This window comes from Dermacentor albipictus, chromosome 9, assembly GCF_038994185.2.
Source record: "Dermacentor albipictus isolate Rhodes 1998 colony chromosome 9, USDA_Dalb.pri_finalv2, whole genome shotgun sequence".
Classification (NCBI taxonomy): domain Eukaryota; kingdom Metazoa; phylum Arthropoda; class Arachnida; order Ixodida; family Ixodidae; genus Dermacentor; species Dermacentor albipictus.
Window position 1 is genome coordinate 66,250,697 of NC_091829.1, and position 26,597 is coordinate 66,277,293.

At 47.2% G+C, this 26,597-nt stretch overlaps 1 protein-coding gene and 1 long non-coding RNA gene across 4 annotated transcripts in view; one reads left to right on the forward strand and one right to left on the reverse strand.

The window, feature by feature from the left end:
- The window catches only part of LOC139050086 (uncharacterized), a 174,409-nt gene that overhangs the window by 109,638 nt on the left and 38,174 nt on the right, over positions 1 to 26,597 (reverse strand). The gene's annotated exons all lie outside the window — the stretch shown is intronic.
- Positions 6,227 to 26,597, forward strand: part of LOC139050083 (uncharacterized) — a 25,765-nt gene continuing 5,394 nt past the window's right edge. Inside the window, exons 1-6 of one of the 3 annotated variants that reach the window (XM_070526284.1) lie at positions 6,227 to 6,308; positions 8,442 to 8,657; positions 14,954 to 15,213; positions 17,575 to 17,717; positions 22,304 to 22,426; positions 25,014 to 25,118. In XM_070526284.1, coding sequence (XP_070382385.1) covers positions 6,269 to 6,308; positions 8,442 to 8,657; positions 14,954 to 15,213; positions 17,575 to 17,717; positions 22,304 to 22,426; positions 25,014 to 25,118 — 887 coding nt within the window. In that variant the 5' untranslated portion in view covers positions 6,227 to 6,268. Of the gene's footprint in view, positions 6,309 to 8,198; positions 8,288 to 8,441; positions 8,658 to 11,824; positions 11,946 to 14,953; positions 15,214 to 17,574; positions 17,718 to 22,303; positions 22,427 to 25,013; positions 25,119 to 26,597 lie in introns of those variants that run through there. The other 2 variants (XM_070526285.1, XM_070526286.1) reach the window with 2 other exon arrangements.

Genomic DNA, 26,597 nt, shown 5'->3' on the forward strand with positions numbered 1-26,597 from the left:
TCCAGTCAGATCAAGGATCCGTCTTTACGAGCGCACCTTTCTGGAAACGTGCAGTATAAAAATCATTCATAGTTCAGTCTACCACCCGCAGTCAAACGCTGTAGAGAAAGTCCACTCAATCATGAAACGGCTTTTGCGGACCCTTTGTTATGAGCGCAAAGTCGATTGGGAGGTTTGCTTGCCTGCAGCAATGTTCACCCTTCGAACTGCACCACACGAGTCAACAGGTTTTTCACCTTCAGATCTCGTTTAAGGCCTTCGGTCCCCTCTTTGCATTTTTCGAGAAGCCTGGGAAGGCCGGGCGGACGACCCTTCGGTCGTGGCATACGTGCTACAGCTGTTAGACCGACTGCACACTTCTAAAGAATTAGCAGGGCAGGAAATGCGTAAGGCACAGAGCAATGCTATGCATTACTATGACAGGACGGCTCGAACGCGACGCTTTGAAGTTGGGAAAAGGTAAGGATTCTGAAACCTTCATTGAAAAACAAACTACAGGTTCAGTGGGATGAACCGGTTGTCATAATTCAGAAATTATCTGAAGCAAACCACGCAATCACGGTAGCGGAAAAACGAAGCGCACCAGAAGTGTACCACAGCAATCTACTTAAACCCTACCGGCAGAGGGAGGCCATTCTGAACATGTCCCTCAACCAAACTGAGAAAATGCCTGTCGACTTTCCGGAGTTGACATTATTAACGGGGCAAAAGACATTCACGAGACCATTGACAAGCTAGTAGAGCAGGCGGAGTTGAATCCCAGTCAAAGGGCCGAACTGAGGGAACGCTTGTTTGAATTTAAAGACGTATTTTCGGACACACATGGCAGGACCACTGCGATCGTTCACGATATCGAGTTAATTTCATCGGGCCAAGTTCGTTCGAAAGCTTATCTCGTTTCACCTTGTCAACGTCAAGTCATGGCCGCTGAAATAAAGATGTTAGAGCTAGGTGTAATCAGCCAGGAAAGAGTGATTAAACCTCGCCTCTTATCTTGATTAAGGTCCCAGGAAAGGAGCCGCGACCGTGTATCGACTACCGCAGGCTCAACTTAATCACGAAGGACCAGACCTACCCAAAAGCACATATCCAGGAAAGGCTTGAAAAAGTTAGGAGTGCTAATTTCATCTCTACGCTCGATTTATTCAGACGGTACTGGCAGGTTCTATTGACCGATAGGGCAAGCAGGCTTGCGGCGTTTATTTCCCCGATAGGAACCTTCCGGCCGAACGTCCTGAGCTTTGGATTGAAGAATGCTCCTTATTGTTTCTCTAGGCTTATGGACCAAGTGGTATGGGGAATGGAGGCCTTTGCATTTCCGTATCTCGATGACATAGCAATCTTTTCTTCATCATGGGCGGACCACATGCAACACTCGCGAACCGTGGTGTGTCGTCTACGAGAGGCCCACTTAACTGCCAAGGCTCCCAAATGCCAATGAGGGCGCGCGGGGTAACTTATCTAGGTCATGTCATAGGGCAAGGCCATCGTCGGCCTTCCGAGGTTAAACTGACCGCAATAGACAACTTCCCGCAACCCCGCACCAAGCGGGACATCAGGTCATTCCTTGGCTTGGCAGGTTATTACCAAAGATATATCCCGCGTTATTCCGAAATTGCAAGTTCTTTAACACATGCGCTCAGAAAAACAGTGCCGCGAACGGTAAAGTGGGAAGACGCAAAAGAAAAGGCTTTTAGTAGGCTGAAGAAAGCACTAACAAGTCAGCCAGTGTTGAACGCGCCCTGTTACTCTAAGCCATTCATTCTTCAGTGTCGCACCAGCGACATGGGTATGGGGGGGATGATTTCTCAAAAGAGAGATGACGAAAACGAACACCCCGCCAGTAGAAAGCTTTCAGTTCGTGAGGCAGCGTACAGTACATCAGAAAAAGAATGCGCCTGCGTGGTATGGGCGGCGCAGAAGCTAGCTTGCTATATCGCTCGTTCAAGGTTCACGATAGAGACTGACCACTGTTTCCTCACATGGCTGCAGTCTATGTCTGCGAAAGACGGCCATCTCTCGCGCTGGAGCTTAGCTTTCAAACAGTACACTTTCGATATTCGCTACAAGAAGGGTAAACTTAACGACAATGCCGACGGTCTGAGTCATTGCCCCTAGAGTAGCGAAAGCCTCATGCTCACTCTGGTTTCCGTGGCACTTTTAAGTTGGTATATTTTTTTCATTCGTTTTTTTATTATCGCGAAGTTGTAGTTGATTGTTAGCTGAATTTAGTAACCACGTCTCAAGGCTTTCAATAAATGGCTGTTTTTAGTGTTTAGGGGAAGGGGGACGCGCGAAAGGATGGGAAAGCAGTAGCGGGCTTTATTGTTATTAATTGTTTAATTGCGCTAAGTATTTAGGTAGAAAAAATATCGACAAAGGGCAACACAGCTAGAAAATTAATTAATCAAATAATTGTTATCATGTGACGAACCTGCAAACTTATGTATATATGAGAGCCAGGAAAAACTTTGAATGAGCCAGTTTTATTTCCGACCGACCCGCGACCCATTAAACGAGATGGACCAATGCATTTCTACCCGCCGTGGTTGCTCAGTGGCTATGGTGTTGGGCTGCTGAGCACGAGGTCGCGGGATCGTATCCCGGCCACGGCGGCCGCATTTCGATGGGGGCGAAATGCGAAAACACCCGTGTGCTTAGATTTAGGTGCACGTTAAAGAACCCCAGGTGGTCAAAATTTCCGGAGTCCTCCACTACGGCGTGCCTCATAATCAGAAAGTGGTTTTGGCACGTAAAACCCCAAATATTATTATAATGCATTTCTCCCATTCTGTTTCGGACGCCGCGCTGTTTTATACGCATTGATAGGTTGTCTTCGTGCACTGCGAATTCGCGATGTATTTCGCTGCAGTTTGTCTAGATTTGTTGATGCAAGGAAGCTCGTACATTACCGAGATGTTGTGATGCTATGAAATATTATCTGCAAGCCTCAACAATATTTAGGACCTTATCAAGAAACGACCTAATCAAGAAACAACCTAATCAAGAAAGGACCTAATTAAGAAAGGACCTAATAAAGAAATGACCTAATCAAGAAAGGACCTAATCAAAAAAGGACCTAATAAAAAAAGAACCTAATCAAGAAAGGACCTAATCAAGAAAGGACCTTATCTAGAAAGGACCTAATCAAGAAAGGAACAAATCAATAAAGGACCTAACCAAGAAAAGACGTAATCAAGAAAGGACATAATCAAGAAAGGACCTAATCAAGAAAAGATCTCATTAAGAAAGGACCTAATCAAGAAAGGACCTTATCAAGAAAGGACCTAATCAAGAAAAGACTTACTTAATCAAGAAATGGCCTGATTAAGAAAGGATATTATCAAGAAAGGACCTTATAGAGTAAGGACCTTATCAAGAAAGGACTTAATCAAGAAAGCGCCTAACCTAATCAAAAAGGACCTAATCAAGAAAGGACCTTATCAAGAAAAGACCTAACCAAGGAATCGCCTAATCAAGAAAGGACCTAACCAAGAAAGGACCTTATCAAGAAAGGGCATAACCAAGAAAGGAGCTAATCAAGAAAGGACATTATCAAGAAAGACCATATCAAGAAAGGACCTAATCAAGAAAGGACGTAATCAAGAAAGGACCTTATCAAGAAACGACCCAATCAAGAAAGGAGCTAATCAAGAAAGGACATTATCAAGAAAGGACCTAATCAAGAAAGGACGTTATCAAGAAAGGACATAATGAAGAAAGGACATAATCCAAAAAGGGACCTATTCAAGAAAAGATCTTATCAAGAAAGGACCTAATCAAGAAAGGACCTTATCAAGAAAGGGCCTAATCAAGAAAGGAGCTAATCAAGAAGAGACCTAATCAAGAAAGGACCTAATCAAGAAAGGACCTTATCAAGAAAAGAGCTAACCAAGGAAGCGCCTAATCAAGAAAGGACCTAACCAAGAAAGGACCTTATCAAGAAAGGGCATAACCAAGAAAGGAGCTAATCAAGAAATGACATTACCAAGAAAGGACCATACCAAGAAAGGACCATATCAAGAAAGGGCCTAATCAAGAAAGGACGTAATCAAGAAAGGACCTTATCAAGAAACGACCCAATCAAGAAAGGACATTATCAAGAAAGGACCTAATCAAGAAAGGACCTAATCAAGAAAGGACCATATCAAGAAAGGACCATATCAAGAAAGGACCTAATCAAGAAAGGAGGTAATCAAGAAAAGACCTAATCAAGAAAGGACTTAACGAAGAAAGGACCTAGTTAAGAAAGGGCCTAGACCTAATCATGAAAGGACCTAATCAAGAAAGGATCACGCTTCTGCGCACTGACGTACGATCTCTCGACAGACTGCTACAAGCGAACGAGCTACATCACCTTCACATGTCACTTCATGACAGGTATGTAGGTTTTTACAAATGCTTCCGCGTGATGCTGGGCGATATTTTCGTGGATGTCTAAAACCGTAGCTAAGTTATAGAAATGTATGGGAAAGCTTAGTTCGCCGGTTATACGATCGACAAGAATTATAGTGTAAATGCTAGGAAACAACACTGTATTGATCATAACGGATAAAAGTGGAAACCGGTGCAAAGACGCGGAAACTTGGTCGAAGATCACGTCATGGAATTCACGCGGTAGTCCCATTTTATACAAACATTTTTAGACCAAACTTTTTTGTTGGGCGATGTGAGATGGAAAAATTGCTCATAATTTTGCAACAACATTCCTTGTGCTTCTTTTTGTTCACATGGAAGTTCTTGTGCATCCTGACGCTTCAGGCGCCCTTCACAATTTAGTGACGGTAGATGGATTTCGCGGAGGCGCATGCCTCCATGAGCTTCTAGTGCAGTGTCTAGCGCTAGTGAGAGCAGTTCGTTACAAAGCTCAACAACTAGAAATGATCGTTGATCAGGAATGCAAAACGTCAGTTCTCTCGGTGGTTCAAGTCGGTGAAGTGCTCGAGACCTACGAGGCTGACCCGAGTGAAGTAACGCGGAGTGAAGACCACGATTATTGCATGACCTCTACGCTGCGGCGTCCTCCGGCAGTAAAGGGTGACGTCACTACTCATGGGCATAATATATTGGCCATGTTCGAGAGCTCTGCTGCAAAACCGCAGAGCTCTGGTAAGTTAGCTTCCCACTTCACCGACGAGATGCTGGTGGCGGCCCAGTGGGACGAGGTGCAGATTTACTTAAGGGTTTGCGCATCACTGGGGAAATCCTCTCTAAAGAAAAAGACGTGACGGCGCCTTTGCTCCTAGTGCTTGATAGTGAGATAAAGGAGTGTCTCACTGCGAGCACCTAGGACAACCGAATGCCGAGTTGCATGAAGGAAAGAATGCGCTACAAATTTGAGCACCGTTTCCCAGTAAATTAGTGTAGCGTAACTGCTGCCCTCCTAGACCCACCTTTCCAAAACATGACCGTGGTGGAGAACTACCTTATCACGATAAGAACGACGTGTGTCGAGCTCTTGACAGGCCAAGTTGAAAAGCACGTCAAGAGCAAAGATGTCTAGTATCAACGCGCTGCGTGTCACGACGACATCGGGAACACGCTCGCCATTCTCGCAAAGCGACATTCGTCATCGAATTTGGAATGGTATAGCCATCTGGCGTCCGAGTGCCATATCCTGTTCAGACCGAAGTGCTCAGAGGCGTCAGACATCTCGGGGTATCGGTCCGCAATGCAAACACAACTGCCGCACCTAGCCTGCCTCGCGAAAAAAAGGTGTTCTGTGTGCCTGCAACAAGCACACCGGGCGACCAGGTGTTGTGTTTTCGACTGCACGTCCAATAGTACGGGCGAAAAGGGCAAGCCTTCATCCAGCAACCACCGACAAGCTCATTTTTATTCGCGATAACTACTATGTCTGCAAGCGTTATGCTTGACGGCCCCGCCATCGTTAGCATTTAAACTCAACCCTTGCAGAGGTCATAGTGTTCTGCGGAGCTGCAAAGACGAACCTTCCGGACAGGAGGTATAGGCAAATGTATAAGGTACAGTAATAGTATAGACCGTTTTTTCGTAAGCGCCGCCATATTGTGAACGCAGTGGCGCCGCCTATGAGCAACGCCGTACTGGCTTGGGTGAAAGCGGTCTTTTGCATGGCAGGCATACGCTCGGCGGTAGGTTCTGGCGTTTGTTTTCGCGGTCGTGCAGTCTGTTTAGTATGACGCGTGTCTTCTACGTGGTAAACGGTTCTGTGAGACGTGCTGAAGTGGTTTAAGGCGTCGTGGCCGGAATATCTGCTGGCGATGAAGTGGACGGAACACGCAGCGCGATGTGTGCGCGCACATTTGAGCCTACAATCAGCCTCGGAGGTCAGTTGTGTATTTCTGAATGCTCCCATCACTACTGTGACTTTATTGCAGTACTATCCTATATTTCTAAGCTGTGGTTTAGGAGCCATGAAACATACGCGACGATCGTAACAGCGTAGGTACCCTTCTGCTACTATAAGAGCTGTGTGCTGTTATACTTTGACAAGCGTTCAAACTGTTCGCTGCAGGTTAAATTGCGTGACTACTTGGTTGGGTGAATGAGGTTTCCACCCATGAATAAAATAGTTTTGGCTAGTAATAGCAGCATAGCTTACAGTCTGAATTAAGCTTGTCCATCAAAGCGACCGTTTACGAACTTCGCGAGCGTCCTAAGCAGTAGTAGGTGCTGGATTACAGATATCTTTGTTCTATATAGCGCATGGTCCAAGCATACGGCATCAGCGGTTATAAATTTATAAACATTGTGCGACGTTAGCCCGTTTTCTCTTGCTTTTTTAGAGAAAGACGATGATAACCGAATTATTTTTTTGGTTGTGTTCATTCAGTTCTCTACGACGCAATCACACGTATTACAGAAATTTTGCGCTCAAAAATTGCCATCGCATTCTTTTTATGCGAACCCTCTTATATATTATGACTGTATACAGGCCAAAAACGCAATGCCGAAGCACACAGCTAATAGATGTATCGTGCTGGCTCACCAACCGCAGTGATCGCTGTGTTGAGCAGCGCCATGGGCCTCATGCAGCAAGGCTAGCGTAGACATATGATAATTTCAAGCATACTAGACTCGAAACGCGTGAGAACGATGCCATTGTATCACAAATATTTGATAGCGCCTGCCGCTCAGATGTTTCGTGGTTGCCTTAGGTTGGCCGTGCACGAGCATGCGCTCTTATGTTTTGTTTTACTCCCTACGCCAATTGATCAGACAGTGAGCTGATTTACCATTTAATGCTGGTAATACAGAGACGCCGGTTTTCTTCGGTGAATGAAAATCGATACAAGCAAAATAGTAAACACATACACGCACCGCGACTGATAATGCGCGTACACCGCGGCTGATTATGCGCGTCACGTTTTTGCGCCCCCAAGACATATTTCTGCCTACAGTAGTTACCGATGCACCAAAAAGCTTCCCTGACGACCTTATGTGAACGAACATGGCGTAAATTTCATGAAGTAAGATCTAAAACATCTCGAAATCGTTCCGCAGCACGCGACAGCAATACTTTCAAGCAGCGCCGCGCCGGATCGCCCAAGCCAGAGAGGAGGAAAGGCTCTCCGCGCGCCCTATCCTCCTCGCCCGATGAAACGGTCTATATGTACGCATTTATATGTACGCATAGTATCCTATAAGTGGCATTTCGTTTTTTCTTCTGCTTCTTCTGCTTTTGCTTCGTTTTTTATTCTGCACAGGAAAGGCCGGCGCACAGGTGCTTCTGTACAGGTCCTTGACCTACTACACTAGGGATAGATAAATAAATGGATAAATATGTCAGAGCGTTTATGCGCTTTATTCCTTTCATTCTGCCTCGTGTTAATTAATAAATAAGTAAATAAAAAATAAATAAATAAATAAATAAGTAAATAAATGTAGAAGTAAAGAGAATGAACAAGGCGCCGGAGTATCTGATTTTTCCAACGGCCGAGCTCATCACAGCGGCGACGATGCAACTCCCCGGGAAAAAAAAGGCGAGCCACCTTCCATGGTTTTCGCATACTTTCAATTAATTTTTTTTTAATTCAAAGGACTCCTTTCTCTCTCTCTCCTTCGCTCTTCTTCTTTTTTTCGTTTTATTTCTCTTTCTGCCTTCGGTGGTGCGGGGTCACGTGACACAACCTTTCCGCTTTTTTTCCCCCTCTCTTTCCGGCGACACGCGGGGTGCTCGCCGACCATCGGTCTCCTTATCGTTCCCTACTACAATACGCGGCCATACGCGCTGACGCAGCCTCCTGATACCCGCTTCTGGGGGCGAAAAACAAGACTTCCGCGGTGCGATCGTGCCTCTCCCACAGTACGTTTATGAAGAGCCGATTTTCACGGAAACAAGCCACGATGTGATCGTGGCTTCTCCTTTCGGTGACGCGTGGCGTGCGCCTTCGCACGGCTTCGTTATCCAGCGCTAAAGTAACTCTATTCCAGCGTGGCCATACTCTATTCCTGTGCAGGGGCGTGGCAAGAGGGCGGGAGGTGCGAGGAGGAGAACTACGGGATTGGAGAAACAGGTAACGCCAACGAGGAAGCTATGCCGAAAGAGAAGAACCAGGAAAGGACGTCTCCAGGAGAGCGGCCAGGCCGACCGACCGACCGACCTCCCGAAGACGACGCCAGTTTCCAGGCATCGCGGACAACAGGAGACCGGACGAACATTACAGCAGGAACGGGTAAGCGTCGGATTCAGCCATTTTACAAAGTCGCCCCCGTCAGACATGAAGCTCCGAAAAAAAATGGCTGTGGCTTAGGTAAGGTTAAGCCCAGGATGCGAAGCATACTAGCCTTTATTTTAGTTGTTGAACCACTGTTTAGCTTGGTGAACTGCTGTTGCTTGGCTATATTTGGTTCGGCTAGACGAAGAAACAACTCATGCGTTACTCTGCTTCGCCTTGGACGCCCCGCATTGGACGCGGTGAGCGTCGAGCAACGCAGCGTTCAGCGCGGCAGCGAAATGTGCGCCTGAGCAAGCGACGCACGCCTGAGCCTTAGAAACAGCTCGTTTCTAAGGCAACACCGCATTCACTAGAGGCGCTTTTGTACCGCTTTGAAGCATCGTACTCGTGGCTCAGTGGTAGCGTCTCCGCCTCACACTCCGGAGACCCTGGTTCGATTCCCACCTAGCCCATCTTGCAAGAGTTGAGCCAAAGCCACTTCTCCTCTGTCGTGACGTCACGGTGTCACGTGGTATTCAAGGCGACACCGCCGCGCCTGAGGAGCTGGGTTGAGCCCTCGTAATATGCTTCGCACAAAAAAGTACAGCGTGTGGCAGGCGTTCCTTGCAACGGTGCCACGAGTACAGTACCACGAGAAACAGATGTTGACGATGTATTGCTGATCCCCTATCGCGGAAAACAGTTACTCGCGCTACTTTCCTTGTTTCCTTACGGTTTCTTTGTCTGTTGTTTTCTGCGTACTTAAGAGACCTAAGTTTGTGTCAACCTTATGGGAGCAACGGTAATTTACTTAAAACTGCAATTTCAGTGCGTGCAACAAAAGTATTGTTGAAGTTCCTGCAGGACACCAAGCTCGACGAGCGGCTCTAGCGAGGCAACTGTCTCATGTATACATAAGCACTCACCACTTCTCTTATCATCATCATCCATCCCAATACTTTCACTCCCCATCCCTCTTCCCCAGTGCAGAGTAGCAGACTAGAGCGCACTAGCTCAGGTCGACCTCTCTGTCTTTCCAATCAATAAATTCTATTCATTCATATTCATACTTAAAACTAAACATGAAGACTTTGGCAGGCTCGTGTTGGAAGTATCAATTATGCTTCATCCGAGCAACGACATGAGGCTGTAATTTGTAGTTTATTTTATTTACCTTAAAGCGATTTTGTGTGTGTGTGTGTGAGTGTGTGCGTGTGTGTGTGTGTGTGTGTTAGACCAGTTTCAAGATATTTCCCAAATTTCGAGAAGAAAGACATGGGCGTTCCAGTAAGTTTCGTGTCTCATTGCATAAACGAGTGTTCTGTGAAAGGGCCCCTCCCAGGCCCCACAGAAAACTTTGGTTACGCCTTGCCTGGGTACGCCTTGCAAACTCACCTGCAGGATTTCGTAAATTGGCGCATATATTCCATAAAGTAATTAACTTAGCAGTTAATCAGTCAATTTTCTTTATTAGTCAGATATGTGTTGACAATTCTCGTGCAATCAATGTCTGCCTCTTCGAATAGTCCATCTGAAGGACCATGGTTGTGTTATCTGCAACAGGCTGTTGTTAAAAATCCCGTAAAACTGGAAAAGGATCACCCCGTACGCAAACTATGGGGCGCTACGATATTCCGTCCTCCCGGTTACGAATTTGCCGACCCAGGTGGTTTAGAATACTCCAGGAGGGCAAACCCGTCTACAGCGTCGGTACGGCCTTTTCGTACCAACTATGCGCAGTATGGGCACAGCGCGTCGGAAAAGTATAGCGGAGTTGTCCACCGGGCATCACACACGGGAGTGTTACGTCTCCTTTCCGCTTATTTTTCGTTACCACACCAATCTGGTCTTTCGCAAGATATGAAAGCGACCCACGTGCACAGTGAAGGGTCAACGCAGCAGTGACTGAACCCGCAGTAGCGCTAAAGAAAATGGGGCAGGTTTTATCAGAGTCTCGGCCGCAGCAGGATGCTTGAAACACCCTGTGTGTGCTGCGGAGGGTGTAAGGGCGACAGGGTACAGAAATGGCGTAACCAAATGCCCAACTTACAATATGCACGCAGTAGAAAATTCGAATGCTTAGCTTATGTTATGCTTAACTTATGTGACAGCTTATGGGGGTCTTACGGCCTAAACTTGAGATCGTGATCGCTCATTGTATGTCCTTTGCACAAATAGTGAGCAAAATCTGCACAGGATATTTGGGCTCTACAGGGGACAGAAATTATCCCCCTCGCATAGATGGTTGAGGTTTCTGCGCTTGCGCTTCCCATGCCCACAGACATGTTTCACCGTGGCCAAAGGGGTTGGAGATCCTTCCGTGTTGGTCACCTGAGTCTCATCTCACCATTTCTGGAGCCTACACTTGTTCAACGCAGTGGCGCTACAGCCTATAGCTAGCGTGAATTTTCTCAAACAAATCGCACACTTGTCTTATATCGCACACTAGGCCTTATAATTCTTAATGATCACCGGTTTGAGTTCGATGTATTAACACCTACATACGGACAGAGCGAGCTCAGGCAAACTCGACCGCTCCAGCTCGAGTAAACAAGCGTACAGCCAGGATACTTGTTTACAAACGCCATGCACACGGCTAAATTTCGCTCAGATTGCATCCTGCATTGCGGACGAACCGCGCCATCAGTCCACATGACTCTAACATGATCTAGTAATGGCTTCTTTCATATACACAACAATGCCAAGGTGAGGCACGTGGGTAGTACGGTTGCAAAGATATAAGCTGTATTACTATTACATGTTTTCGTTATATATGGTTTTCCCAAGCGACTCCCTATGCTCCCCGGAATCAAAGACGTTTCACGTATTTAAAAAAAAGAAAAAAAAGAGTCAGCTGTTGCAGTTTTACCAACCCCCGGAAGGCGAGTGCTATAGTTTCGGTTTCAAGGAACATGCGCGCTCCAAGCGGTTGCCGGACATCCTAACTTATTTTTTTTATATTCCTCTTTTTGTGAATTTTAAATCTGGCGACGCGAGGGAAGTGATTGTCTTTGTGCGTCCGTCGAACTTACCTCCGCTCACCCTTTCCACTCGCTCAGCGGTATCACAAGTCGCATCGCGCTTGGTCATCTGCTTCGATTGTCGTCCCTAGTCTGAAGGTGTGAGAGATAAGACAGAGAAGCTTGAGAAGGCGTGCAACGAACGGAAGGCGCAGGAAACCAGGTGAACGAAGCATTAGACGAAGATGGTGAAATCGGGGCATCACATGTGTTGTGCGGCTCTGTGGTGATCCAACACCGGCAATCCCAATCCTGCGAAGTTTTTCAGGTTTCCCAGTGACAGCAGGTAAGTACAATAATTTCGTTTCATTGTCTGAGCAGGTATTCATTTTGCATCAGTAAACTATTTCTGTGCAAGCCTGAGTGGACTGACACAGGAGCAGTGTCGCTCGACCCATTCGTCATGACGGCAGCCAATCCGCTGTCGGTGAAATACTTGTACTGAAGGGTTTGAGTGCATCTGTTTTGGGTCATTTTGTGCGCTCTTTGTCGACACATACAGGGAAGGTTAAAGCAAAGAAAAAAAAGGCACAGCCGTGATGTTTTGTCAAATTTCAAGAACAACGACGGCAAAAGGATGCGCGCACGTAATTCCTTGTTGCGTTTTGATGCACCACTGCTATGATGTCGTACTAAAGAAGGTTGAGCTGTCTATTTCATCTGAATTTTGGAGCGTAGACGGTACCATACGCTCAGCTAACTTGCTTTAGGCTCAGCTTCGGTGTGTGCTAGTTTTTGAGAACCTCTATCATAGACGAGACGCAGCGTTATTTGTTTTGCCGGCAAAATGTATTTAATAATACCGGTAACACAAGCGAATACTATTTAGTGCTAATTAAGAAGGAACTGCTAACCCCCTTGCGATGAAAAGTGCTATTAAGTTTTTTTTAAATTAATGGTTGGTTACTTGCGTTGCTGTAGAGTCAGAAATAGCGTCCTAATACTCGCTGTGATTTTCTCTATATATGAATATGACGCAAAGTATGACGACAGGCAGATTATATGCGATTGTAAGCGCTATAAAAGTATGCTGCCTCATTCGTCATGTAGTTGAAATAATGAGAGCAATTATGGGCTGCTTCCTGTTCATGCAGATGCACGTAGCAAGCTTAAAATCCTGTGGCTCCTTACTTCTCACCCACCGGGCTTCTCATTCTGTCAATGAATTACATGTATTGTACTCTACCTTCTTTCTGTAAGCCACAAAATGTGTCACCGTCACAAGATACGTGATAGTCAAGTTCCCTGTGACCTGCCCATGATGGGTAATTTTGGCATCGGTTTGCGTCTTCTGGAATCCATGTTCGTTCATTATGTACAAATTTCAATTGTGAATGAAAATTGCTTCTGCAGATCGACACATTCGCACTGTGCGGAGGTCAGTCTTTTTGCAGTACGGAATGTGTGAATAAAAGCAAAGACGTTAGACTTTTACTTTAGTTTTGGCTGATTGAGAAATTGGCCAGCTTCAGTTGATCCACTTCACAACACATCAACAAAAGTAACGATTGGTGGTACCTGGAAGTTATTTTCTTTATGCTACCCGCCGTGGTTGCTCAGTGGCTACGGTGTTGGGCTGCTGAGCACGAGTTCGCGGAATCGAATCCCGGCCATGGCGGCCGCATTTCGATGGGGGCGAAATGCGAAAACACCCGTGTGCTTAGATTTAGGTGCACGTTAAAGAACCCCAGGTGGTCAAAATTTCCGGAGTCCTCCACTACGGCGTGCCTCATAATCAGAATGAGGTTTTGGCACGTAAAACCCCAAATATTATTATTATTATTTTCTTTATGCTACCCCACTATATCTGCGGACTATTTGAACCGAAGCCCGAGACTTAACGACAAGTTAGGAATTTCAAAGCGACTACGTTCACAAGATGGCGAAATTCTTACCTGCGAATATTTGTCATTAACGACGGGTTGCTATATGAATATTATTCATTATTATTGCTCGGCACTGGTGTGTACGAGCGCTGTCCAAGTGCTTTAAAAATGAATAGAAGCTTCCAAGATAAACGCGGCAGAAATAAGGTGCTTCGTAAACACGGCACACTTCGCGGGTTGTGCTCCGTCATTCGGCCAAAAATCTCCGCGCGTCCTGCGGACCTGCAAGAGAGCACTAACACAAACCCGCTTGTATGCGAAGTGGGAAAGGAGAGCTTCGCGCCAATTTCCTTTGTTTCGTTGCGGCCTGTATGTCTATTTGTTTGTTCTCTATGTACGTCAGAGATCAAAATCTCTGTCAGCCTGACGGAAAGAAGGTAATTTCCCTAAAAACAAAATATGAAGATTTTGGCAGAGTCGTGTTGGAAGTATTAATTACGCTTCGTCCGAGCAAGGACGTGAGGCTGTAATTATCAGTTTACTTTATTCGCCTTAAAGCGATTTTGTGTGTGTAGTATGTTTCCGCAGATTGACCAACGAGATTCCACAAATTTAAGTGGCTCGACGCGTGTAAAAAAGTTACACAGGGTGATAATTTTTATGTTTTACGGAATTTTTAAACATCGCTTGTGTGGCCCCCTCGCATATATGGTTGAGGCTTCTGCGCTTGTGCTTCCTATGTGCACAGACATGTTCCGCCCTGGTCAAAGGTGTTGGGTGCCCTTCTGCCTCGGTTAGCCGAGCCTCGTCACACCATTTCTAATCCCTATACTTGTCAAAAAGTATGGCGCGCCGACCTATAGTCAGCGCAAATTTTATGAAACGACTCGCATACTTGCATGACCTTATAGCTCCTGATGAGCACCGGTTTGAGTACAATATATTACGCCTATATATGGCAGAGCGAGCTTACGCAAACTCGACCGCTCAAGCTTGAAACAAGGGATGCAACAAGTGTACAGCAGAATACGCGTCTGCAAACGCCGCGCAGGCAGCTAAATTGAGCTGAAATTGCATCATGCGCGGCGGAAAAAAACCGTGCCGTCAGTCCAGGTGGCTTATGCATGATAATTAATGCCTTTTTTCCTCTACACAGCGGTAATAAATTAAGGCATGTAGGTAGTGAGGTTGCAAAGCACAAGCTATAATTCTCTTAGACATTCTCGTTACATACGGCTCTAGCAAGTGACTCCCTATGCTGATGGTAATGAGGTAAACGTTTAACGCATTAAAAAAAAGGAAAAAAAATGTCAGCCGGTGCAGTTTTTACTCTCCCAACGGAGAAGGAGCAGGACGTATTCTGCGCGTCCAACGATTTTGTGCGACTGCATTGCGTTTCTACTGCTGTTCTTTCTTTGTCAAAGTTCGGCAATAAAGTAAAAAAAAGATTGCGTTTCCCGACGAACAGCGATGCCCGCCGAAGGGACCCAGGGCGTCAGGAAGGACGACGGAGCCGAGATTCCGTCGAATGAAGAACTGGAGCAGCGGGCGAGTCCGCTGTGGCGCGACCTCGTCGCCAGCTGCCAGAGGGCGGTGGTGTGGCTGGTGTCACTGGGGGTGGTGCCGCGCCACGTGCTCATGGTGCCGGACGGTCACCGGCGCTTCTCGAGGGCCACCGGCACCGACCTGCGCCGGGCGTACGACGTCGGGGTGCACATGTGCGTCCAGGTGGGTGCGCCGCAGCAAAGGGTTGTGTATTGAAATAGCAAAATAAATAAATGTGGATACGACCCACATGTCGGAATCCGAGAGGCGAAGTTTTCGTGAAGCGGTTTTAAACAAAACGCCGTGCAACCGATCATATTCGGCGCAGCGTTTTGTGCCGTAGCAATTTACCTGCCGGCCAGTGAAGGCGATGACCCAAGATATTACGTAGTCAGTGCTTGGTCTCCTTCTGGCAATGCCCTTAAATATTTGCTTCACCCTGCATCATAAGTAAAGAATACCACAAAGAGGGTACCTTATGATGTCTTTGCTCTGCGATGAGCTTATATAGACGCTCAGGCTTTGGCGTGTTGTGGGCGTTGCTGCATGATGCCTTCCGGTTCTTGCGTTGCTGGATATCTGCATATATTGCTTTCTCACTGGATGCTTTGGTCCTTTGATGATTACTTCTGGCATGCAGGATGTCTTCGTTATCAAGCTATCAGTTGCGACAGGGAGAGACAGATCAGTGGGTGACGCTCTTCTACGCTGATAACACAACAACTGTCGGCCTTCTGTTGTCGGCACCAGTACTGGCCGGAATACATTTGGCTTCGGTTCATTCGTGACCCTTCGTAGTCATCACTGCAATGTGTACGCGTTCCTTTGACTGGACGGCACCGTGACTCTTCGGTGAAAATGAGTTCTTCGAGAGCACCTGGACTGTTTATAAGAGACGCTGTCAGACCACGTTTTGTTATTTTCATCGTTCGCATGCCCTGCCCACTGTACAAAGTCTCATTCGGTATCACTGCGATTGCAAGAGCTACTTCTAATTTGTCTTTCTTGTGCCTTGGGCGCGGCTCTCAAGTCCAAGGCAATGACATCAGATGATAGTTGTCTTCAGTTTCGTCATTCACGTCAATAACCATGTTGCTGCAGGCTTTAGACACGGCAGTTTCCTTTTCAGTTGGTGCTACAATTTCATGGAGCATCGCTTGTGCCTCATCCTTGTTATTTTGTGGTTGCATGTTTTAGCGCTGTTATAATTTTCAAATCCAGTCAGGACACCATGCAAGGATAGTAAGCAGGGTAATGCTACCTTGCGCTTGAGCTGTATTCGGCAAGAGAGAAGCAGCAACCATGGTCAAGGAAGTTCGGGGGAGTTCAGAAAGAAAGCTTCGATTTGAAAAGAAGAGAATGAAATTACTGCCGACCGGGCAGCGTTGCTCTCTAGTGTAGTCTGTCGTCACCTGAAGGGCGGTCAGCAAAGGGAGGTAAAAGGCCAGGGCCGCGTTCAGTACACCTTGCTAAGTCGCGCACAATGCGCGCAGCAACTTGACTCTCCGGGACGCGAGCCAATGTGGCTTGCGATTCTGTGCATGTCTTCGAGGTATTGTATGCAGTACACAGGTGAATTGTGATGACCTGGTACAAAGTCGATACAGATGGCGCTTCCCGTGTCCTTACAATGTCTCTGTATGTGTCTTATTCTACGTCCCCCTTCTAACTGACAGCTCCGATTGAGGCTGCACATGAAGGCCGACTTATCCTCTCGCAGTGAATTCAATAGAACTCTATGGCTTTCAAAAAAAGAAAAAGAACCACGACAACATCCGTGCACTATAGTCTTCGTCTCCTGTGTCTTGTCGCCATTGAGCTGAACGATTGGCGTACAGACGTAGTGCACAGAACTGGCGTGTGCTGTGGCCCCGCTTCCCTGACGCCTCTCTCGAGGGCAGAGCTAGCAGGCGGGATTCATTCGTCGTATTGTACCGAGCGAAAACACTGTCCTAATTAACTTGCAAACTTTTCGCGCTACACAACAGCGTCCTACATAGTTTGCGCTGAATGCACTTTTGCGTCACGCCTTGAGCTGAGCTGCTGTCGTTGAGGTGTCGTTGAGCTGTCGTTGAGCTGTCGTTGAGCTGTCGTTGAGCTGTCGTTGAGCTGTCGTTGAGGTGAACTGGTACCACCTATGCGTCCAGCATGCAATATACGAAGGAGTTAACCTCCCTTCGACAAAATGGTCCCAGCGAGATAACATGGTGTCTACAAGCAGCTTCGTGCTACATATGCGTTGACGACCGTTTCTTTTTACATTTGACCAACCTTCCTCCGTATTTCTGGCTTCGGCAGAACCGATTTGCCGCACTTTAATTACTTTTTTTCACGTTACGTTGTCAGGCGTGCTTTTCTTTAGTGCATATTTTGTGTGTGTGCGTTGCGCGTATTTATATTTCCCTTCTCATACTTATAATTTGGGATGGCATGCTGCAGGCGTACAGCCAGGTAAACCTCTCTAGTTCTCAATAAACTACCGCCTTCTATATGACAATACAGCGCCTTTCATTCTCTCTCTCCCTCTCTCTCTCTCTCTCTCAGATGCGGGAATGGTGGTTTCGTGCCGGAGTGGATGTGGTAAGCGTCATCGTGCTCAGCGTGCGCAACTTCAGCCGCCACACGTTCGAGGTGACCTCTGCTCTGGACCAGGCGAATCGGAGGCTGGTCGAGATTGTGGACAACGTGTCAGTAGCTGGAAATTCAGCAATTAGCGCTTCGCTGGCTCGCTGTGTACTTGCTAGCGACTGAATAGGCACTGTGATGTACACAAGCGACTCTTGCCGCCGCAGTGTTAGACCTTCGCCGTGAATGTTTGACGACGCACAATTAGAAAGAAATAACGGCTCGCAGGTGAATGTTTACATTATGTTCTGAATGCGTGCTTCAATGTATACCTCACTGAATCTTCACATTAAGAACCATAAAGGAAGTATGACGCGAAAATACACTATATATAGTATATTTTCGCGGATATACTATAGATTTACAGGGCGAAAATCCGCAACTGTATAGTGGTTATTCTGACATGGCGGCTCATATTTTCCATGACACTCTGAATCGCATATCTAAGGAAGCAGACAATTAATGGTAAATTATTCTTCTGCGTCTGTTGACAGCACAGTATTTGACACTTAGGCAGGGCAGTATTCGTTGTCTATAAACGGTGTAGTACGGTGTTTCTGCTTGGAGTCACATTGAAATATGTGAGCGATGTGCCCCGAAGGCATATTACATGACGCAAGTCTTTCCTAAGAAAATTCTTTTTTTCTCTCTATCAAAAGGCTTAGATTATTACAAAGAAGAAAGTGAAGTGGTAACAGTGATTTTTGAAGCCTTGCCCGGGCCATTCACTTATTGTTGCCAATATATTGCCAGATAGGACGCGAGTCCTATCCTGCATAGTGCAATAGCGACTTCTGAGACCGAATACGAATCGAATAGTGCCAGTAGCGAACCGAATCGAATATTAAATACAGTCGAGTACATTTAAGACGAACTCGAAGGAACCTTGAAAATGTGTTTGTCTTATCAGAAGAATTATAGGCAGCATGATCAGGTGAATCCACATATCTTTCTAAAAATAGCAGATCACATAAAAAGCATTTATTTAGCTGAACTTAGTAAAAAGAAGGAGAAACGAGGTGAAGCGCCACGGAGGAGGAATGCAGGCGGAGGCGCGCTGTGTTGACCTCCTCTAGCAGTTGTTGCAGGTTTTGTTTGCGATACGGGCGTACCGGCTTCGTCGTGTGGCAACATCGTGGTCGCGCGCCGTACGCGGTGTATGCCAGTGAAAGCGTGCGAAGGTGAGTTGAAGATGGCGGCTCAGCCCCGCGTGCGCAAGGGAGGAAACGGGTGAGGAAGCGCGCCGTCTTCCGTCGCGCGCATGGCACCGGGGGAGGGCAGGGAGGGGGGCGTTACGCTTCAGCCGCGCGTGGTCGCGTGGGCTTTAAGTATAAACCCCATGCAAGCGATTTTGCGCACGATGGCGACAAGCGACGTAATGGAAATGGCTGTCGTGCTCGCTCGTCGCCTACAAGTCGCACCCCACGCGAGCGACAACTTTGAGCGATGTCTCCCCGGTGTTGGTGGTACGAGGACAGCAAACACGCGCCAAAACTGACATGACGCGTGCTATATTAATCTAAGTTGATATGTTCTACAGTAAAGAGCAGCATAAACTATTTCTGAAGGTCTTATATCATATTATTATTCTTGCACGTGGCAAGTTATACGTTTGCTCGTACTATGCGAGAATTGGTCGTACTGGATTGATGTAAATCTAGTTTTCGCTTTGCGCTATTGGCCGGTCGCTCATAGCACTTCCGGGCGACTAGCGACGAATTCTAGATTTCTAGAAACAAGCGATCGATCGACACGAACGAGCGATCTGTTCGCGCGACGGCCCGTTTCGTCACTCAAAGCCGTCGCTCAAAGCCGTCGCGTACAATATCGCTCTCATAGGGTTAAATGAAAGTGATCTGCTTCGAGGGCACAGTTTGGATGGGCCGATGGCTCGTACCTTTGCGTACGCTCTGTTCTCGCTGCTCAGTTTGCGTTGAAGCGATAGACAGCACGAAGGACACTTCGCTCACCGCTGCTGCCGCGATTCCTCACGCGAGCGTTTTGACAGTGAACGTCAGCGGTCGTCGAGTGATATGAGTTCATGTTTGCCTGTGCGCGCTGACACCATGCTAGTCAATTTAGTTAATAAGCGAACGTTTACACACGGGAATTCTTCTCCGGCGGCTGCTGCGTTGGCGTGGCCACGCGAGCTCCCTGTCTTTAATAAGATCCGCGATGCGGACAGCGTAGGCGTCTAGCCGCACAAAGGGCCGATAGCTTCGTGTGTGCTACGGCACTCTACGCTTGCGCGTCACCCGTGTTCCCGAAGTGAAACGTCGCAAACTTTTTTGTCTCACCCTTTTGTTTTCGCATCTGTCCACGGGCGCTGGTCGCCGCAGGTCTCCAGTATAGTGTGCATCGGGCGCCGGATTTTCTGCGACACGGGCTTCTTATCGCTGTCGCTTTAAAACGTGCCACGTGGAGTCATTGACTATGGCGCCCTGCTGGTGAGCAAGGGGTCGCTTTTTCGACTCCTTCCCGCGACGTTTGTATTCCGATGGAAGCAGAATACAAAAAAAGAACGCTCGTGTGTACTCAGATTCATGTGGAAAGGAACCCCAAGTAATCACTTTTATTCCACAGCCCTACTCCCCTCCCCCACTCTCCCCTTCCCTCACAATAGCGTCTCTCATACTTCTATGTGGCTTTTGGACGTAAAACCAAACAATGTGATTATACATAATAATACAGGAAACTTGAGAACGTTGAGAAACACAAATACTTGGATTTAACTTTTACATCAGATTTACGCTAGAATAAACACACAGAAAATGTGTGCATCAAATCGGTTAAGGTCCTGTAGACTTTGAGGCGGAACCTCAATCGGGCAACCGCTGAAATTAAATGTCTTGCTTACAAAACTCTAGTTGGATCAACGATTGAATATGCTAAAATTGTTTGGGACCCACACACCCCATAACTAACTGTTCTAAACTTGACCGAATACAGGCGTTGGCCGGTGATGGTTCTCGAGGTGAACAGTGGTGGCAGCGGATGCTGCACAGTAAAGTGCTGGCGGACCAACTCAGGGCTGTCCAGCGGGTCCGTGTGACTGCAGAGGGGCTCGGCCTCTCTGTACCGACGTGAGGGGCGCGGCCCGCATCAGTTCGAGACTGATCCCTCAGAATCTAAATAAAGTTCTTCATACCACACAGAGGCTAGCTGCCAGGTTTATATTTAATAAATATCGTCGCATCCCTTCTCCAACAGAGTTATGTCAATTAGCTAATCTACCTCCACTTCAGCTCAGAACTATATACGACAGATCAAAATTCCTCTTTGAAGTTATTCACAATCAAGTAGATATTGAACCAGATGATTATTTTGAGCGTCCTATGGATGCGTCAACGAGGCATCGTCATGGTATGCACATTCCTCCTCCACTCACCCGCAATGATTGCTTCAAGTTCAGTTTCTTTCCTAGGGCGAGAACAGAATGGAATTTGTTACCCGACTCTCTTGTAAACTCAATGTCTTTAACTGCCTTTTTGGAAAGTCCTAAAAGCCCAATTTTTTGTAATAACACGTAGGGAATTGCCTAATATGTATGCATTTCTTTTTACATGTGCGACTCTTATTGTGTCTATGACGACGCGGTGCCAAATTGTGAATGGGTTCTTTATTATTTTCCCATGTATGTTGTATTTCATATGTCTTTTCCATTCTAAGACAAGCTTTGTGAGTCAAACCTTGCAACTCAGTCGCATTCTATGTGTCTTTTTGTTGTTTTTATTCTCTACTGCTGTAATAGCCTTAAGAAGGCTGACAGTTTAATTAAATGAAATGAAATGAAAAGTTCATTGACATTAAAATCAATATAGCTTGTAGTGGACACAGCGGGGGCAATGAGGACAATACCCACTAGCCCAGCGTAGCAACCTGTTTCAGATATGACTGTAATATCTTTTCGTGATATGAGTATGTAATTATGGCATAAGTGACATATTTGGCATGTTTGAATACATTCAGCGTAGTCCGCAGACCTTCGTGCGACATCTCTGCCGCGATTGTTATCAGAACGCGTAGTTGACGTCACTGTTTTAAGAGTGGGCCATAGTGGACACTCCTTCTTAAATGTGTTAACCTTGTTTCTTTACGTGCACCTACGCACGTAAGGGATAGGCTTAAAGAAGAATGATAAGTGTAACGTTAAGGGATAAGAAAAGAGCAGATTGGGTGAGGCAACAAACGCGAGTTAATGACATCTTAGCTGAAATCAAGAAAAAGAAATGGGCATGGGCAGGACATGTAATGAGGAGGGAAGATAACCGATGGTCATTAAGGGTTACGCAGTGGATCCCAAGGGAAGGGAAGCGTAGCAGGGGGCGGCAGAAAGTTAGGTGGGCGGACGAGATTAAGAAGTTTGCAGGGGCGGCATGGCCACAATTAGTACATGACCGGGGTTGTTGGAGAAGTATGGGGGAGGCCTTTGCCCTGCAGTGGGCGTAACCAGGCTGCTGCTGCTGCTGCTGCTGCTGCTGCTGCTGCTGCTGCTGCTGCTGCTGCTGCTGCTGCTGATGATGATGATGATGATGATGATGATGATGATGACGCACCCTCAGCTTTGTTTGACAGCAGTGGGACACGTCATATCAAATGTTCTCGCCTGAACCTGCCAACCACGTTTCCTCTTTGCCCACTCAATCAGGGACGTCTACCGTGCCAGGGGAATGCAGTTTTGCGTCTGCGGCGACCTCGAGCTGCTGCCCGAAAAGTTGAGCGCCAGTCTGGCGCGTGCTGAGATTGCCACTTCGAACGTGCGCGGAAACTGGTGAGTGCGCGTGATGTTGCTTGCTGAACCACCACGGCTCAGCGACTAACCAAAACTATTTCTTATAACCAATATCTACTGGTACCAACGCTTCTTTCATTTGCGGAACTGTTTATACTGCTTGCCTTGCCCAGCCGTAACGGAACCACAGAAAACGTTCATTAAATGTCCAGCAGAAGTCTATACCAGTAGCGATTGGCAGTAGCAGAGCGTCGGCCATGTAGTACACTTTACGGAACACTGGCACACCAATAACGTGAACAACAACGCAGGTAGAGCCGTCTTGTGACATACCTTCAACAGTTACGAAGTCTTGGAAAATGTTTTTGCGCTGGGTCATAGTTCCCGTCGAAAGGGAGGTGGGCGAAATAAGACGAATCACATACCCTATAATTGTTGCCCGTGAAGGTGCCTGTGCGCAAGCAGGTGGGAAGACCAGGTGTCGTTTTAATTACTGATCTGTGTGCTGTAGTTGAGGTCAGCGTCACGAGATGGTACCACCAGGGTTGCTGGTCACATCTTTTTCTCTCTTTCTTTCTCTCTCTCTCACCGACGTTCCGGCATCATGCAAACTGATACCTTTACAGCATCGCTAAAACACTCTAGTAGATACGAGGATACAAAATATTCAACGATTACGATACTCCCCAATCCGAAATTTGAACGCAGCTGTATACGTGTTTTCATACCGAGACCGAAATCACCGAACCGTCTGGCAGTGGGCCAGTGCCGTAAGCGCATGCGCGAAAGGGAGGGAGGGGGGGGGGGAGTGGCACTATTGTTACGCCGGAATGATAAGCGGCATCAGAAACAGCTGTGAATTTGCACCGTGCTCCCATATGGGCTGCAGAATTACGCGTTGTTTCTCTCTCCCAAACCACGAAGAAGCAGAACACGACGACAGCGAAGGCGCGAGCAGTGGCACAAACACGTTCGCGCGGTTACGCAGTAGGGCGCTGACGCTCAAACCAGGATCGGGTGTCTTAGAGCTGCGCTGTAATGTTCGGGGAGTATATTACCTTAAAGCTTATAACAACGATTCAGAAGAATAAGACATAGTATTAAGGAGATAGCGTTAAGGGCCCTGTATCGCATAAAATCCAGTGTCGGCGTCTTGCGTCGGACGTCGTTTATAGAAAGATCATCCCGAACCACAACCACGCAGGCCCTCCGCGTTGTGCAGATGCGTTACTGAACTAATTCAATCCCTCGAAGTAATATGGGCCAGAAAAATCGTTAAGTACAACCTAAAAACAACATGCAGGCATAATAGCGTCGGACTGTAGTTTGAATATGCCAGAAAAATCATTCTGTTAAGCGGAAGCTCAAAACATAAACCCCTTTTCCAGCGTTTCTGCCATTGATAGAGCGACGCGCTGCGCTCGGTTCCTTGCGACAACACCATCCAGGTGGCGCTCGCCTCCGCGGTCCACGCAAGAGGCCGCGTTTCTACGAGAAAGCTCGCCTTCGTGCATAGCGTTCGCTGCCAGCGTGTCCCGGTAAACTTTACGGTTACGTAATCTGCATTTGCCGGGAAGCGTGAGAAGCAGTCAGGAATCTTGGAATGCTATCGGGTTCCACTCTTAAAGGCGAAGCTTATGCGTCCTCTAAATTTTTAATTGAAACTACGCACACTGAGAATGAAACACAAGCGACAATGCAAACATTTCCAAAGGAAGTTGGCGTTCAAGTACACGAACCTCCTTCCTGCACGCATGGAATTTGAGTCAGCGTGATTTTTGCACAGTGCTCACCTGTTTTACGTTTTTTTCTGTCTGCCGACCTATTTTCGTGAAATGTACTTAAATTAGTGCAACTAACAGATGTCCAACAGGATCGCATCAATCGGTGGAAGTCGCTCAATTCTCGTCTCGCACATCTTCAGTAGTTATGTATTTTTTTCCGCCACAGGATGCAACATCTTTTTGTAATATCTTTCCCCCGTCAATTTGTTGAATGCGCCACAGTCTTGTTCTCACATACTCTCGATGGCATGAGATGGTGAGTTACTGACTCCATATCCTCTATTAGTACTGCCCGTAATTCAATCGTTGGCTCTAACCTCTCCTTGAACTGTACATCGCACAAACTTTGGATTATTGAATATTTCACCTTACCTCATATTTGTGCTGCCAGTTGAGTAAGAAAACTATTTTGGTTGTCGTTCAGCAAGTTGGTGATTTCTTTAAATGCTCCGCTTAATGGCTGTGCTTATTTTTATTTGTTGATATTTTAGAGATGCCGGCGCTTTTAAGGAGCGCCGGTTACTAATCTTCAGATATAACTGGTACGTTGTAAAAAATAATAAGATCATAAGAAGGCACTAAAGAAAGAAAGCGTAACGAAAGTGAAAAAGTGAGAATTGAAGTGATGGGTCGCAGATACACTAAATACAGCTGAGAGAAGAGATGACAAGAAAGCATACTGGAGATTTAAGTGAGCTAGACACAAAGACAGAAAGAACAAAGTCAGGTTGTTGCTTTCTTTTCTTTCTTCTTTCCACACCTGCCTGCTGCCTCAAGATCAGTGTCAATATAACAAATAAATCCAACTTCGCCTGTTCATCACATTCACTTCTCTGTTCCAGCCTAAAGAAGCAAATATCCTGCGCCGCGTACAACACCACGCACCAGATGTCCAGGATGGCTCTGCATCTGGCCAAGGCTGTCAAGGAAGGCGTCATCCGGTCAGAGTGAGTGAGGACATCCGATTTGTAAGCCAGAAAAAGAGTCGTCGTGCCATAACGAACAAATATAGTCGCATTGAAAGGCTGTCTCAAAGAAGCACACTGAGGTAAGTCAGTGTTGCACCTTAATTGCAATGTGAGCTTTAAGGCATTCGTTCCCTCTGCACCGGCGGGTTTCCCACTTATTTTATTTTCCCGTCACGAACTCCTTCAACCCTTCGCAGGTCCTTTAGGCGCAACCGGTCAGCAGGGCTGTAAGTCGATGAGGATAACTATACGGGCTTGTCGGTACGGCATACCTTACTTTGTTGTAGCGCAAGCTGAACAAGGACAAGAGATGCGTCAGATGTGCCTTTCTGTTGTCCATGTTCAGCTTGCGCTACAACAAAATAAGATGCGCTGTGAATAGTGGGAACTCGGAACTCGGAATAGTAGCAAACGCGCTCAAGAGGATTAATAACAATAATAAATGCCATCATAGACCATCATGCCGTCTGTTGGCTCACATCATTGAAAGATCCCTCAGGCCGCCTTGCTCACTTCGGCTGCAAGAAGACTTCGACATCCACGTCGTGTACCGAAACGGACGCCAGCATTCTGACGCCGACGCCCTGTCACGTTCTTCCTTGCCCGACAACATTTCCTGTTCCCAATGTCTCAGTATACCATCTCGTCCATTGACATTGGAGCCATCGTCTCCGAGTATCGCAAGGACCATGGATTGCGTCACTTATCGACTTTCTCTCCGATTCGTCAGCACAACCGACAACTCGCACGCGGCGTCGTCGAGCTCACCATTTCGCCATTCGCGATTATCTGCTTCAACGGCGTAATTATTACTCAGTGGTTACTGGTAACATTTCGAAGTCTCCGTCCCGAAATCTGCCCATGCTTCCGTGCTGACCCCTACTGTGGGTGCTAGGAATATTTTCTTATTGTGCGGCCGCCACTCGTCGCACACTGTCGACACAATGCTCCCTTACCGGCCTGGTGCATTCGAGTGTTCGCCCGTTTCTGGCACTGCGAGTCATACTGAGGAGTGCCGGGAACTCGCAGGGCCCTTAACTTCAACTGACCCAGAAGCACCAGGAGGGCAGCAAGCCCACTTTCGTTCCTGGCGCGCTTGTGGGGCTGTCAATTCCTGCCAATGCAACTGGTCTCTCTTCGAAACTAGTGCCCAAGTACAATGCCCTTACCGCATCATCGAGCGCACATCTCCTGTGAACTACGTCATCGTACCCAGTGGCGTAGCAACAGGGGGGGCCGGGGGGCCGTGGGCCCCGGGTGCAAGGGGCCAGTGAGGGAGGGGGGGGGGGGTGTCATATACGTCTGAAGACACCCCTCTTTCCGCCGGCTACACCCGGGGAGGGGGGTGACAGAAGACCTATGGGCCCCGGGTGCCAGACGACCTAGCTACGCCACTGATTCGTACCCGTCACGCCGTCTTCGGACCTGCGCCGCCGGGGGCGAGATATTGTTCTTGCG